This window comes from Neolamprologus brichardi, chromosome 11 (genome assembly GCF_056152115.1).
Source record: "Neolamprologus brichardi isolate AB-2024 chromosome 11, ASM5615211v1, whole genome shotgun sequence".
NCBI lineage: Eukaryota > Metazoa > Chordata > Actinopteri > Cichliformes > Cichlidae > Neolamprologus > Neolamprologus brichardi.
In genome coordinates, this window is record NC_142114.1 from 12,771,433 (window position 1) to 12,787,522 (window position 16,090).

General features: G+C 42.6%; 1 protein-coding gene across 2 annotated transcripts in view; it reads left to right on the forward strand.

The window, feature by feature from the left end:
• The window catches only part of kmt2bb (lysine (K)-specific methyltransferase 2Bb), a 29,688-nt gene that overhangs the window by 1,906 nt on the left and 11,692 nt on the right, over positions 1-16,090 (forward strand). For both annotated transcript variants that reach the window (XM_006801458.2, XM_006801459.2), the window contains exons 3-24: positions 92-3,643; positions 3,747-3,928; positions 4,109-4,228; positions 4,417-4,603; positions 4,940-5,171; positions 5,267-5,334; positions 5,411-5,656; positions 5,817-5,923; positions 6,210-6,353; positions 6,889-7,002; positions 7,178-7,324; positions 7,402-7,494; positions 7,572-7,689; positions 7,776-7,889; positions 8,094-8,278; positions 9,263-9,364; positions 13,366-13,476; positions 13,596-13,672; positions 15,058-15,272; positions 15,358-15,461; positions 15,590-15,727; positions 15,872-16,030. In XM_006801458.2, coding sequence (XP_006801521.2) covers positions 92-3,643; positions 3,747-3,928; positions 4,109-4,228; positions 4,417-4,603; positions 4,940-5,171; positions 5,267-5,334; positions 5,411-5,656; positions 5,817-5,923; positions 6,210-6,353; positions 6,889-7,002; positions 7,178-7,324; positions 7,402-7,494; positions 7,572-7,689; positions 7,776-7,889; positions 8,094-8,278; positions 9,263-9,364; positions 13,366-13,476; positions 13,596-13,672; positions 15,058-15,272; positions 15,358-15,461; positions 15,590-15,727; positions 15,872-16,030 — 6,515 coding nt within the window. The remainder of the gene's footprint in view (positions 1-91; positions 3,644-3,746; positions 3,929-4,108; positions 4,229-4,416; positions 4,604-4,939; positions 5,172-5,266; positions 5,335-5,410; positions 5,657-5,816; positions 5,924-6,209; positions 6,354-6,888; positions 7,003-7,177; positions 7,325-7,401; positions 7,495-7,571; positions 7,690-7,775; positions 7,890-8,093; positions 8,279-9,262; positions 9,365-13,365; positions 13,477-13,595; positions 13,673-15,057; positions 15,273-15,357; positions 15,462-15,589; positions 15,728-15,871; positions 16,031-16,090) is intronic.

Below are 16,090 nucleotides of genomic sequence, written 5' to 3' on the forward strand. Positions count from 1 at the left end.
AATGAATTAAGCACGAAATGCAATATAATATATGTTTTCTATATAGTTTTGTCAGACGATTTTGTGTTCATTTAATACCTTTGTTTTGCAGGTGATGCTGCCAACACAAAATCGAAACGTCAAAGTGAGAAGCTACCACTTAAAACGCCAGCAGTGAAGGCAGCTGCACCACCTGACCCGATAAAAGATGTGAAGTCTTCGGAGCAAATGCACGACGTGTCCCTCGAAGCAAAACCAGCAAAAGATTGCAAGAAAGGTTCGAAAGGAAAAAGCACCCTGGGTCGACAGCCCGCCAAGAGCAGAGCTTCATCAGCAGCACCGAGGATTACTATAAAGTTGGTGGCCAAAAAGAAAATCAAAACTGTAAAGGAGCCTCAGAAAAAATCTGCAAAGAAGTTTAAGATGAAAGGAGATCAGGATGAGCCTAAAACCAAGGACATTGAGGGTGACCAGATTTTAAGTGCTCATGTCAAATTAAAAGCTGAACCACAAGAGGATGAGCATGGCACAGAAGATAAAGGAGGGGGGACGGTACCTGTGAGAAGGCGTGGGAGATCTGCTTTAAAAACAACAGAGCCTGTATGCCAGACTAGCGCCAAAGTTGTGGTTAGTGACCAAAAATCAAAGGAGAAAGAATCTGTTGATCAACCTGATTCTGTAAAAGAGAGCGGGACTGTAGAGCCAAAATCACATGCAAAGAAATTAAAGCATAAGGAAACTGCTGCTGGCCAGGGTCCTGAAGTTAATCAACTAGTGACTCGTAGGAGCAATAGAGTCACAAACCCACTCTCTGAAAGAGCCACGGTGAGCGCACCTGCAGCAGAAAGTTTAGCAGCGTCCAAGTCAGAAGCTTCGCGGACAGCAGAGGCCAAACCATTAGCGGGAAGTAACAGACGAAGGCAAAGCAGGAGGCTGAATAAAAATGATACAGTGCCAGAAAACCAAGGTCTGTCATTGTCAGAGACTGATAACTCAGCTGTGCAACCCATTGACAGTTTGCCTTTGAAGAATGAGGACACGAGGGTCCCAAGCTTAAAGTTAATAAAGATCAGAAACCCTAAATACGATGCACAGTCCGCGGGGAAGAATACGTCTCGAAAGAAAAAACGAAGAAAATTTATCTGGACTTTGACGTTAGTAAAGGGAGGAAGTCAGACGCCACGCGCTGAAAACACTTTCACAGTAACACCTAATGCTGTAAGTGAGGTTGATCAGCCCACTCTTTGTGATACCAGTGTCAGTGAAAATTTAAAGGGAATTGATGATGAATCCAAACTTGATGACACAGTTCCACAGGAGAGCGAAAGCACTGAGAAAAATGAGAGTAATCAGAAGGATTCCCAAAACAACGCCGAGGAGCCGTTGGAGGAAAAGACCTCTTTACAAGTTGAAGTTGCAGTGGAACACACGGCTGAAGCATCTCCACAAGAAATCACTAAAACGGACTGTGGGAAAGTTGTCCCCCCTCTTCAAATTAAAAAGGTCTCCTCTCCTGGCAAACATAAAAGTTCAAAGCCTTCTTTTTTAATTCAGCAGGTCAGCCCTGTGGCTGAAAAGATGTTGGAAAGAGAGGAGAAAGAGGATGTTTTAATAGATCAGAATGAAACTAATGAGGATAAATCAGCATGTCTGGATGTTGATGTCACACCAACAAGGAGGCTAAGGAGGAGAACATCAAGCCTTGATTCGTCACCAACAAAGTCTGTCAGTCAGAAGCCGGTGAACACTCCAAAACGAAAGCTTAGAGCAAGTGTACAGGATGAAGATGCCCCGCAGGTTCATGTTGAAGATTCTTCTCAGGTTTCAACTGAAGATTCCAGTTCACAAGTTCTTCCCGAAAACCCTTGTCTCGATTTGACTGAGGAGCCATCGCAAACGACCTTTGTAAACTCCTCTGAAATTGTTGACAAGGATACCTCAAATATTGCTGAAGACCCCTCACAGTTGCCAGGTGAAGCTTCCCCGCCAAAGGTGGAGAATGAGGTAGAACCACAGATTAATGAGGCCGAACCACAGTTTAGTGAGGCCAAACCATTGCCTGTGCCTTCCAAGCCTAGAAGATGTAGGAATAACAAACTAGGTAAAAAGAAGTCTGTTCCTAGGAAGAAGGCTGTCGTTTCCACTGAAACTGCTGTCAACACAGAGCCTGTTACAGTTGACACTACTAACACAGAGCCTGTTCAAGAGGAAGACACTCAGCCTTTAGTAACAGAGGTAAGCCAGCTGGAAACAAAAGATTGCCCTCCGCCAGAGACCAAACAGGACCCTGTGTCTGTGGAGGAAGAACAGATACAGCCATTAGTAAAGGAAGAAATGGACATTCAGTCAATTGAAAGTCAGCAATCTTTGTCACTGGAATGTCAAACAAGTGATCTAAATGCATCAATGGCATCTCAGAAAAAAGGAAAAAAGAAACGTAAAAACTTGATTGGTCAGCGCCAGAAACACAGACACAGGAGCAAAGATGGAAAATTTGCCCCACTCAAATTACCTGAAAGTGAACAAACTGAAGAGGGAGATGGTGAAATTTCTACCCCACTGGCAGCTAACGCACCATCCCCAAGCTCCAAACTTATTGGGGTACATAAAAAGTACAAAAAGAAGCAGTCAAGTCTTCAGTTTATTGGCTCTAAGAGACCAAAACCTAAAGTCATTTCCAAGCTGATAGATACAGGACTTGACAAAGATAGTTTGAAGCAGGAGGAAACAGACACATTAGTTGATGGGGGGCAGGCAGATGTTGCAGAGGCTCAGCGCAGTAAGTCAAAGTTCATAAAAAACATTAAGCACTTCATAATGCCTGTGGTAAGTGCCAGATCCTCTCGGGTGATCAAGACCCCGCAGAGGTTTATGGATGATGCAGGAATGTCTGTACTGCCTCGGAGAAACTCCCCAAAAAAGGGTTTACAACTGGGCTTGCAAATACGTCCAGGAAAGAGGCGAGATGACGGGGCAGACAGAGCAATATCTCCAATCCTGCCTATTGACGAGGAGGACATATTGAGTGAAGCTCAACTGGACGTCGATCTGTTTTCAGCTCAGGACCTCGATGAAAGTATTGATCTCGCCGATAGCCTGTTTTCTGAGAGAAAAAGTGTCAAAAATGATAAGAACAGGTCCCTTCTAAAGAACTCTAGTTTTAAATGGCATCCAGAAAAGTCAGGCAAGGAAGTGAATACACTGGACAAAACTCCAGAAAACAAAGGTGAGGATCTGTTTTCACTGACACCAGTTGATAAGCCTACAGAACTATCTACTGACCTCCTTGATATTCAGAAAAAGAAAAGCTGCCCTAAGTTCACTAAGCAAACGACTCACCTCAAGATATATCAGAGGCTGAAGAAGCCACAACTTGGACTTAAAAGCAAAAACCCAACAGAGCCCGATGGTGCGAGCAAACCACTCCAGCCTCCTGTTGATTTAGCAGAAGGACTTGATGATGAAGCCATGAGCATTAGTCTTAGGCAACGGGATACAAGCTTAGAGAAAGACAAGTCCAAGCTTAAGATCGAAGACCTAGATACGCCTGGAGTAGTGAGAAAAGTTTCTGTCTGTGTTAGGACTACTAACCCAAAGTCACTCACATTGCAACATGGCCAAGTGGAAGATACAGCTGCAAAAGACACTGCCCAGCCTCACTCAGGTAACACCATACTAATGTTAAGCAACTTTTGATTCATCACTTACACAATCGTGCAAACAAGACTATACCATAGACCTGAAAATGGCTTGTATTGCTTCCACAGGAGAGTTGCAGTCAGTACAGAACTCAGGCAGATGTGGGGGCATTTCTCTTGGGTCTGTGGAGAAGGGAGTACCACAAAGAGCACGACTCACTGGTGCAAATAAAAGAATGTTCAATCTCCTCAGGAAAGCCAAGGTTCAGCTTATTAAAATTGACCAGCAGAAACAGCTTAAGTCGTCTGGGGTAAGGTCACCGTCACCACAAGCGTGTTTTCAATTCATTGTATACATTGACTGTTTGTTAGTAGCTTAACCTGGCTTAATAACATGTCATAGAGGAAGAACACGTCATATAAAGACAGTTGTTTTGAGTGATACGTTATGGATCAGTGTTTTTTTTTTTCTTTTCAAATTAACCTTGCAGCTGTTATCTGGCCCGGCTGGAGCCAGGTCTCAAGATATGACCTCTAAAAGACAAAGGAGGAAGCAGAGGGTGCAGCTTCATTCAGACGTTCCAGTCAAGAAAGAACCGCCTCAAGTACAAGTAAGCGTGGAAATCAATAGGCTCGAGGGGAGCGAGCATTGATCTCACTAAAAATCTTGTTTCTGTCTGTGGTTGTACCAAGCGGATAAAAAAACCCTTGTGTTGAGCTGAAATTGAACAATAATATAAACGGGGAAGCTCATCCCGTGTAAACTAAAGCCTCATGACATTTTTATTTCCTTCCTCAGCCGCAGGTCATCTCCCCACTGTGCCAGGAGTTCCGTAGAGCAGGAGGTCCACGTATCAAGCATGTGTGCCGTGCTGCATCCGTGGTCCTCGGGCAGCCACGTGCCATGGTACCAGATGATATTCCCAGACTTAGTGCCTTGCCACTGCATGAAAGATCTGGCATTTCCCCATCAGCGGTCACTAAAGGTAGATATGACCAATGACATTACACTGCTTGTCTGAACAGTTCCTATAAACAAATTTGTTTCCTAACTCAAACATAAGTAACGCTATCTAACTTCCAGCAATCAGTTGTACAACTGATTAGTTTTTATTTGATATTCACTGTAACCAGACTTTTCTTGATCATTTATATATTTAGTGTCTCATCATTGCATCTTTACTATTTTTATCTATACCGCTGCTGTTTGATGTGGCTGAGAATGCATTTGGGAAAGAGAACAAGAGCTGCTGTTCAGATAATCTCAAATCGTGCATGAAAGGCATTATTTTCCCATTCTTATTGCATTTTTGTTCTTGCAGATGTTGGTTCTCCATCTGAATCTGACAGTCCTGGGCTGTCAGATCCAAAGGTCACCAAGGTCAAGAAACCATCAAATTTTGTAAAGCGGAAAGGACTTGGACCGTTTGGGTATCGATCTAGAAGGTGTGGCGTATGCAAAGGCTGCAATCACGAAGATGATTGTGGCAAGTGCATTAACTGCCTGGACAAACCCAAGTTTGGTGGTCCCAATACCAAGCGGCAGTGTTGTGTGTAAGTTACGTTTGGTAGTTTTTGTGGCGCGTAGGACAATGTGGTGAATTCTGATTTATTCTAAAAATTTGTATTTATTTTATTTTAATCACAAGGTATAAGAGATGTGACCAAATTGAGGAGAGGAAAGCACGCAGATTAAGTGGGAGAACGGCACCCAAAGGTAATTTTTCCCCTTCTGTGCACACTTCATGTTGCAGTAGTTCTTACATATCAGTGTCACCACTGTTTTCTTTTAGGTTCCTCTAAGCGAAGGCGATCCTCTCTCAGTGGGGGTCATTCAAGTAACGACGAAGGGAATGACTCACCGTCTGGTCTCCAGAGTGACGGCCACAGTCCATCATTGAGAAAGCAGCCGAAGCGTGTTGTTAAACCCCGTGTCTATTTTGACCTGGTGGATTACGACTCAGATCTAGATGATAAAGCTCTCTCGAGCTCTGCCTCACCAGCAAGGAGAAGAGGTGTCGGACCCCGTTTCAGTCAAGGTAAATTAATACTCAGCAACTGCTTGACACAGTCTAGTTGCTTCTTTTGTTTTTTAAGAATAGCAAGTAGCTGTGTAGTCATTTAAGTTTGGATATTGTGTACTATTACGATTACAAAGCCTCTAATAAAGTAAATTGTTTTTTCCATGATGTTCTCAAGACTTTGTGTCGCTGGAAGGATTCTTGGGAGACATATCAGATGATGAGGTCAGGCATCGAAAGTCCAGTTCTCACCGTGTGCCGTCAGCTCGACGTAAACCTGAGAAGGTGGGTAATTCTGGATTTAATTGGTGCTTAAACTGTACTTAACTTGTATAATGGAAATTTGTGGCAATTGTATAGAAGTATATTTATGTTTGGCCAACAAGGACAAAAAATGTCCAGCTCTGGCACGCTGTGCTTAACATCACACTCGTTACTGTTACTGACCAAACAAACCAGACGTTTCTGCACAAACTGTCTCAGGATTTTCTTACATTCCCTTTCTTTTGCTAATTTAATGCAGTGAATTTTAGCAATCAGCAATTTAATTAGCTATTATGCATGTCTGTAGGTTGCGGTGGTCTCTCAGGGTCTCCAGTCTCAGGGTCCTTTGGAGCAGACTCCTCCCAGTGTCCTGGCTGCATTGGCCCATGGATTTGAGCAGCGAACTGTTGAATCTTCTAAACCTACTCACAAAATCAGGGTTGATTTTAAGGTAGGGGTTTTTTGTTTGTTTTGTCTTTGTTTCATATATTCCTAAATTCCAGAGTTGTATTCCCTGTTGGAAAGTAATAACTAGAGTTATGTATTTGGAGACATACTTGGTTTCTTATTTGCCTTCCTCAAATATTATTTACTCCACAGAAGATGTACACACAGCTAACACCTGTAATAATTTAAAATGCATTTCATGTTTTCACGTTAGTATAATGTTTTGCCCAGCAGAGGTCGGTGTTAATCTAAATTCCCACATGTGCAGCGTTCCATACATCATTCATTAGAGTTTTGTTCCTTCTGATCTGTCAAATTATTTTTTTAATCTATGAATGAAAGTTTTACATGTGTGAAAATGCAAATTACAACTTGCATTAAATTTAATACACAAAGTTAATCCACAGTTCAATCAACAACATAGTGTAAATATCTATATGGGCATTGATTAATGGAAAGAGTAGGGTAATGGTAACTACTGTGAAAATCTTTAATTTTTTAAATTTATTTATCTTTTTAAATTTTTGTCTCATTTTCAGGAGGACTGTGCTTTGGAGAATGTCTGGAATATGGGTGGATTAAGTATACTGACCTCTGCGCCTCCCATGCCACCCTATGTCTGCTTCCTTTGTGCCAGTAAAGGGCAACACGAGGTAACTGATGATTTCTACTCAATTTTAATTTAAATATTCAGTCTCCTGCTTACCACCTTGTATTTTCAAAAAGTTTAGATAAACATTAAACACTACATGATTCAGATATCAAAGTGTCCTTTTTTGTTATTTACATGTTCTTTTTTTTTTTTTTCCTCTGACCCTCATTTTACAGATGCTGTATTGCCAAGTGTGCTGTGAACCTTTCCACAAGTTTTGCCTTGAGCCAGCGGAGCGCCCCTCAGAGGAGAACAAAGAAAACTGGTGCTGCAGACGCTGCAAGTTTTGCCATGTGTGCGGAAGGAAAAACAGGCTCTCAAAGGTTAAAACATTTTATTTGTCTTGTTTAGCTTTCTTATTGGTATGTACTTAATCTGTTTGCTTCCATGTCTTTCTCAGCCTTTATTAGAGTGTGAACGATGCCAGAACTGCTATCATGCCTCCTGTTTGGGACCAAACTACCCAAAACAAAACAAGAAGAGGAAAGCCTGGGTAGGTTACTCAAAAAAACACAATTGTAGGGATATTTACTACAACCTGCCGATTTCTCATAGTAATATTTTGTGCAGGTGTGTATGACATGCACTAGGTGCAAAAGTTGTGGCGTCACACCAGGAAAGAGTTGGGACACTGAGTGGAACCATGACAAAGGACTATGTCCAGATTGTTCAAAACTCTATGACCAGGGTGAGGCGACAGTTTAACCTTAACAATAAGTTTATCATTTGGTGAATTTTCAGTTTCTTTAACTTGTCTGAATGTCTCTTTTTTAGGTAACTACTGTCCAATCTGCTTCAAGTGTTATGAGGACAATGACTATGATAGTCAGATGATGCAGTGTGGCACCTGCAACCATTGGGTTCATGCCAAGTGTGAGGATCTAACAGGTGATTTTTATTATTGACTCTGTAAACATTGATGGTATACAATTTTGAAGCTTCTTAATACTGGAACAACATTATCAAACTTAAATGTTATCTGCTACTGTCAGCTGAGCATGAATATTTTTCTTAGATTGCATTTGTGAATTTTGATTATGAGTGGATTTCTCTGCCTCCATCCAAAATATCTCTCCTGTAAAATAATTTCAGATGAGCTGTATGAGATCCTGTCCAGCCTGCCAGAGAGTGTAGTGTATTCATGTCGACCATGTAGTGTGACCCAACCCAGTGCCTGGAGAGAGCTTCTCTACATTGAGCTCAGGGCTGGGGTGGAGAAGGTGCTAGCATGCTTGCTTTCGTCCACCCTCACCCAGCACCTTGTTACCTGCTCACAGGTAGGAGACTTTGCTTCTATTTTTATTAGTGATGCACTGATTGACTTGCCGGGGACTGGAATCGGATGATTTTCAGTGTTCTCAACACCAACCGGTGACCAGCCGTTCAGCCTGATATGAGCTGGTCCATTTCATGCATGCACAACATGCACAAGTACTCATGCACCCACTCACAGCCATATGTTAACATGTTGTGAGTGAAGTTTGCTAAAGTAACCTGCAAGGGAAAGCACTACGAAACCTTTTGCCGAAAACTTAATCAGATGCTTAACTCAAACTTATCCTGCTGAACATGGACATTTTTACAGAAGCTAACAAAAGAAAAGTGGTAAAGATAACCAAAACTTAAAGAAGCCTTGGCATGAGCAAAAGATCAAAGCAGTTACAGGAAAACATATGGAGACAAGTGAAAAAGAAAAAAGAATCAATGTCCTGTTATCTGTTGAAGTTCTACACATACTGGAAAATGATGCAAGTCCCTGACTCGTTTTTTTGTTTTGTTTTTTTGTTATATGAATCTGCTGCACTTGCTTTTGTTTGCTAAAGGTAAGGTGAAATATGTCAGTTAAAGGTGGGTGCACAGAAACACGTTTTCATGTATGTGTTCTTCTTTACAGCAGTAGAGCACTTTATTTTCAGTTGTTAAAGTGAGAGAAGTTCCTGTAACTTACTGCATCTTGGGATAAATTGTGAAGTTTAATAAGTTTATTTTTTATTATGAACATAAAATACATGATTCTTGTTTGCATATGCTGTCAATTGTAGTTCTCAGAAAAAAAAATCATAACCAGGAAAAATCGGTATAGGCTGGTCACACATTGCAGTTGGTTCATCTCTAATTATTATGACTCAAATGTTGGTTTTTATGCTAGATATCATTTAATATAGCTAACAAAATGTTTCCGTTTACTGTATTATTATTATTTTATTTTAGTAAACTACTCAAATTGCATGATGTTTAATATTCTTCGACTTCTGTTGTAGTGTGAAAGATCGGTCGACCCTGACAGTGGCATAGAAGGAAAGCCAGCCTGTGACCTCCGAGCTGTAGGAAAGAAGTTTGACAAAGGCCTTTATACTACACTGGTGAGTACATGGCCCCTTATTTAATGTCACATAATCAGTTCAAGTAGATTAACTGGTATTGTGCTTCCATTGTGCTTCCATTTAAACATTAGGTCTGTATTATCATAGTAAAAATTATGATCATGATCGTTCAGTTTTTATTGCAAATTGTAAACCGAACATTGCTTTCACATTTTCATATATGTACAAAAATATAAGTCAAAATAAAATCAGTCTTCCTTATTCTCCTTATGTTTTTCACTCCTTTCTTTATACCTGTATGATGTATGCAAATAAAACAGTGCAGGTTTTGCCACTTTTGATAAAGAATTGCTCGAGCTCGACCTGTGTTTGTCTAATATGTTGACCATTTTCATGAAGCCTTCGTTACTCCCCTCATCTGGTTTGCACATAACTTTTTCCAAATAGAATCCGATTGGCTGGTAATTTCAGTGCACCCCATTGAGCTACATGAACTGACTCCCTGTACAGGCTTATTTTTCTGGATGTGCGAGTTGATGCTACACGATTCACATTAGCAACCATTGCATTTTTTTAGCCTTCATGTATTCAAACAGCTGCTTGTGAGTTTGTGGTGTATTCTCAGGCGGTTGAATAAATTAGTTGTGCTTTTCTTTACAGTGCAGCTGCACCGCACTCTGATTTCTTCATGGTTAACATAACTTATGCTAAGTCTTTCCCTGCTGCTGTGCATAGTTCAGTATTTCGAGTCATTGTTATATCTGTCTTTGAGTGTAGTTTCACATGGTCAGACTAGCACAGGAAACTTCAAACTTGGTGGGGGAAACACCTGTGTTTGGCACATGGTCACGTGCTGATTTAAGAAACGCTTCATTTCTTAGGTGATGGTTTCCTCGTGGCTGTGTGCAGCGGGGCTAGGGGAGGGTCTGTACTGACGGACGTGGGTTACTGACCTGGTAGCTTGGCTGCCCCTGGGTGGGTCCAGGACGGGCGTGGGGTTCTGGGGGTGCTCAGTCTCTGGGCTGGGCCCCTGGCTGGGCCTTGGGGGCTTGGGTCCTGGTTGGTGTGTTGCCGGCGTTGTGGGTGTATGGGGGCCCAGCCCTGGCGCAGGGTGCCGCCAGTGCATCAAGCCACCTGAGGGGCTCTTCAACTGGTCAGGGAGGCTGTTACATCTTGCAGGAGGCCTCCTCTCTTCAGGAACTCAATCTGCAGGAGGGGGAGATACAGGAGAGGTGGAGGAAGATCTCAGCCTGGGTGCCTATTGTCTTGTGTAGTCTGGAAGATGAGTGGATGACGGGGTGGGTGCTGGTTTCTCTGTGGTGGGGTCGGGTGGGCTGTCCCGGGCTCTGTGGGGTCAGGCGGCGCTGCCGAACTGGGCCCCAGTCCGGATGGGCCTGGGCCCCCTTTCCCTGGCGGGTTGCAGAGTATGGGGGTGCCTACTGGGGTCAGCGGGGGAGCTGGCCCCAGGGAAGGGTCACTTGCCCCTCCCTTCCTTCCCTCCCCATCTCCAGCTGCCTCCCTCTTCCCGCTCCACCACAATCACCCACACATGCAGGGCCTTGGGGTAAAGATGTGTCACCAGGGTGCAGGGGAGGCATCCCCCCCTCTGTCCCCTTCTGGCTGCCTGTGCCTCAATTTTATCCCACAACTTAGACATTCACATTACTCACACTCTCATAACACATACATATAAGACCTTGGGGGTGGGCACGCTACATGGAATCCAAAAGACCATCAGGGTGTACACCTCACCCCTGGCGTCGTTGCCCACCTCTCAATTTTAAATACACGTAGACATTGAGGGCTAGCAGGAGGGGCTATGCGCTTACCTGCTGCTCTCTGGCAGGTAGCTCCATGCCCTCCTGGGTTTTAAATGCACCTTAGAACACACATACATCAACACTACATATGAGCGGGCGGAGGGAGGTTTGGAGTCTTCTCACACCCCCGTTCTCTGCGGCCTGCTGGAGCGGGGGGGCTAGGAGGAGGAGTTGTCCGTCCGATTGGGGGTCTGGAATGTGGGGCCTCCCTGCTGCTGCCGAGTCGGGGCAGTCTGCTTCTCTCCACCCCGGGGAAAAGGGTAACACTACCTGGGTCTGGGTGCAGTTTCCCCCTCCAGGGGCAAGGGTACCTAGACCTGGGGTATAGAGTACGCTTGGGGAGTGTGATTGTGTGTACAGTGTCTCTTTGTGTCTGTCTCCACGTTGGGTGAGTGTTGAGTAATTGCATATGAGAGCATGAGGGTGGGAATGGATGTCTGTATCTGTGTGTGCCTGTATGTCTGTGTCTATATGTCAGGTTGGGTATCAGACGCCACCTCTCTAGGGACACCTCAGGCCCGCCAAGGTATGGAGGCCTATCTCCCCCACCACTTCCCCTGCCAGTGGCAGACGCTCTCAGACATCAGTGCGTTGGTGGTTCTTTGTATCCGGGATGGGCGTCCAGGTACACACCGGCTCACTCCTTGGTGGCTGCTTGTCGGGGCCTGGAGCCTGGGGCTCGCTCGGGCCCCTTTGGGGGTGGGGTGCCCTCGGCCTGGGGCTCGGTCACTCTGGCACAGCTGGCTGCCGGCGGAGCTCACGGGCACGTCACCACAACCCCCCCTGGCTTCTGCTCCGCGGCTGCTGAGTGACCCCTCATCTGGGACTCTCCTCAGCTCTTTCTGGGACAGTGGCGCAGCTGCCCCTCTGTTGGTTTTCCCTGGTCTCTTGTGTTCTGGGGGCCTCTGGATGTCTGGAGTTTTGATCTCCTCCATACCTGCTTCATGCCCTGGAGGACGGGGCTGTGGCTCCCCACACCCTCTAGCAGATCGTTACATGATTTAATACAAGCACGCTCATGCTCACAGGTGTACACACAGGTGCTCACACACACAAACTACACCCTTTTTGGCTCCTACCTCAAAGCACGCTGTGCGCTGTCGATCCATATTCCCATAGGTCATCGTGATGTTGTTTATTATGTTGCTCTTTTTTTTTTTTCTTCTGCTTGTTTTCTTTTTTCTTTCTCAACAGGTGATCCAGGTGATTGATATATGTATTTTTTGTCTGCTTATTTTGTTGGTTTTTGTTTTTTGCCCTTTATCCCCATCCCTCTTCCCCGCTGTTTTTCTTTCCCTCTTTCTTTCTCCCCTTTCTTTTCCCTAGTCAAATCTGTCCCGTATTTAGCAAGTAAAAATAAAATAAAATAAACAATAAAAGGTGAATCAAATAGACCATTACGGCAAAGCTGGGATGGCCCATTTGGTAAAGTAAATCCATTGGCCATCTTTCTTTGCCTTTAGACAATAATTCTGATGGCAAAAGAGCCAAACGGGACAGGCAAAAAAAAAAAAAAAGAAACGCTTCATTTGCTTTTGCATTTTAATTAGCAAAACATGCATTTTAAATATTGCTCAATTTAATTGTGGAATGCCAAAATCGTCATCTAGATTCAAATTCAATTAACTGTACTGCTCTATTATGTGATATAGAATGGTACAGTGGTCCCTCACTATAACGCAGTTCACCTTTCGGTCTCGCTGTTTGGCAGATTTTTTTGGTGCAATTTTGCATGCTTTTTTGTTTGTTTGTTTTTTACAGCGCATTGTGTTCTGCATTCTGATTGGCTGTAGACCATTGTCAATCAATATCGTGCCGTGTGTCATCCTGTAATGTCGATGAAACGTTTTGCACCATCAAAGGCAACCGCAGGTGCCTTTGGTTTTATTCTATAATACTGGACTTATTTTTCTACGAAGGATTGAACTTTGACGGTGTTTAAACAAGAGAGATAAGTGTAAAATGTTCAAGCCTGTCAGTGTATAAAGTGTGTAGTCACGACGTTTAAAACCATAAAACATCTATAATAATTGTAAAAAACAAAGTTGACCACTTTGTGGATTTCACATATCGGTTATGGTTATTTTTAGAACGTAACTACCGCGATAAACGAGGGACCACTGTAGTTACGTTCTTTGTGTTGGAAATGCAGCTGCCCTATCAGCACAAGATTGAACATCTCAAGGACACCAAAATATTTTTTCTTTCTTTTTTAAATAGAAAATGTTCCATGAGGATGTGGTCCAGGTGGTGCGAAAGAGGCTAGAGCAAGAGGAAGATCTTCCAGAGGAGCGGAGACCTACTGCCTTGGCACGATCCTACTACTTAAAGGTGCTGTATGGCTGAAAACACATAAAGTCTCCTGAAGTTATGCAGAACTGGATTTAAGCATGATTGTTTGTTTTCAGTTTTATAACATTTATAATTATTGAGTGACTTTTCTCTTTTAGCTGCTTGAGGAGGTATTTAATTGGTTCAACAGCCAAGACCCAAAGGTGTGGGACCCTTGTACCAAAGACTTGCCAGTGTGAGTATTACATTTTTAACATTTTATAAGTTTAAGAAATACTCCATTAAAGTTATGTACCTAGATAATATTGAAGTACGCCGATTTCACTGATTATTTTAATGGTAGTGATCAGGCAGAGACTCTTACTTCCAAAATCAGACGTCTTTTTATTTGCGCTTTACAATAAAATACAGATGCATCCGGAGACCTAGCCTACTTCCGCTACGTCTAGCGAGTTCTGGCTCACAACTGGAAATCAACACAATCTTATGGGTTCGGTGTCCCGCCCATTGTACCGTCCCCTTCAGCTGTCCTGCCTCCGGTCTTCCCCACCTCAGCACTACAAACAAAATCCTAAATTTACACGTAGCTCTCTAATCTTCTCTACCTACAGTGAAAATAAAAACATGAGTCCATAATCACATTTCCCTCAAGCACCCCTTTTCACAATAGATACAACAGAAATGAGCACATCTGTGTAAAACATCACCTAACTATAAAATTAGCTAAAGTCATGTCTCCTTACAGTAAAATAAAAAGTTTAGATTTACTATATTAGAAGTACAGGCTTCACTGTAGATTAGATATTATTAATCAGTTTCCGGTAGCACTGCACCAACAGAAGTTGCAGAATATGAGCAGAAATATACCATATATACACATATATACATACAGAGACATATATAAATACAGAGTATATAATAGGGATAAATAGGAATAGGAATACCAGGGAATTGCACATTTCAACCATTGTGAATAGGAATGTAGGAATATCCTACAACCACTGAGGGTTTTTTTTTTTAACCAAGACTGAAATCTTTGATTTATTTTTTAATCAATATGTCCACCTTTCTTTGATGGCATACTTAATCTTTATCAGGCTCTTCAATGCTTGTGTTGCACAGCAGAAAGACAATCTTTCTTTGGTCAGAAAATATGTCTCTTAGGTTCTCTTGGCTAGAGATGGTGCATTTTTCTTTCTTTCTTCATAAAATGATCCAAAGGTCTTCTATTAGATTTATGTCAAGTGATCGGATCATAGTCTTTCAGTTCTTTTACATGTATGTCCAACCCTGTGAAATGTCTGGTGTTCATTTAATAACTGTCTGGAAATCACAGGTCTGCTTAATTTTGTTTCAATGACAATAGGTTTTCTAACTTCATCGCCAGAGTATTTTCTTTAGTTTTTAATTTTGAGGCTTTATTATTAGTTTAAGTCTGCAGTTATTGAGATACAAGACATTATATAGAACTGTAAATATTTTAAGTGTTAAATATTTTTATCAATTAGGTAAATTTATGTGGGTTTCTTCACTTCTGGTGTGTGCTGTATAATGAAAAGGGAAAGCACCATTCTGTATTTGTGCTGCTTCAATTTTTGAACTTCTGAACTCTCTCTTCAGGGGGATGTTGTCCCAGGCTGTTCATCCTCCTACAACAGAGCATGTTTATGCTCAGTGGCAGGAGAGAGAGGATCTTTCATCTAGAACTCCACTGGGACTCCTGCAGGAAGACAATGGACAAAGCTTGGATATAAAGGAAGAAGAGGCTCTTTCTCCAATGTCTAGGGAATCATCAAGCCTGAACCATTTTAAAAGCAGCAGACTCAAATTCAAAGGTGACGTATTTAGTTTATGAGAAAATGTTCTTTTTTTCTCTGTTTTTTCTCTTCCACTAAATATTTACTTTGTGTGTTTACTTAGGAAAAAGAGGTCGGCTTTCAAAAGCTGATCTAGACACTGGATGGTCTAAAGATGATGAGAGACAGTGCTCTTTGTGTCAAAAATATGGAGACCTCAAATCGAATGTAAATAATTCCCAAAACATTAAAATTGAGTGGTTCACAGAAGAATGCAAACCCAGTTCACTTATTTTTGTAAATTCTCCATTCTCTTTGATTAATTTCATGTTGGATTGTGTTGTTTCCTTTCTCAGGAAGCAGGCAGGTTACTGTATTTGGGCCAGAATGAATGGGCTCATGTCAACTGCTGCCTGTGGTCTGCAGAAGTTTTTGAAGAGGACAATGGCTCTCTGCTGCATGTACACAGCGCTGTCACAAGGGGGCGTTTGATGGTTAGTTGCTATCACCCTGATAAACTGAAAATTGCTTAAAATCTGTAGAGTTGAACCAGATCAGTCTTTGTCTTTTTATTGTAATTACGTTAACCCAAACTTTGTTCTTCACTCTTCACTGTCATTAACCCCAATCGTCTTCAGCGATGTGAACGTTGCAATCAGTCGGGTGCCACTGTGGGCTGCTGTCTGACATCTTGTCAAAGCAACTACCACTTCATGTGCGCTCGCTCCCGTCAGTGTGTCTTCCAGGATGATAAAAAGGTCTACTGCTATAAACACCGACATCTCATCAGCGGCAGGGTAAATTCTCCTCTCCCACCTCACCTCTTTCAGGATTTCAACAAGTTTGAAATACATTGA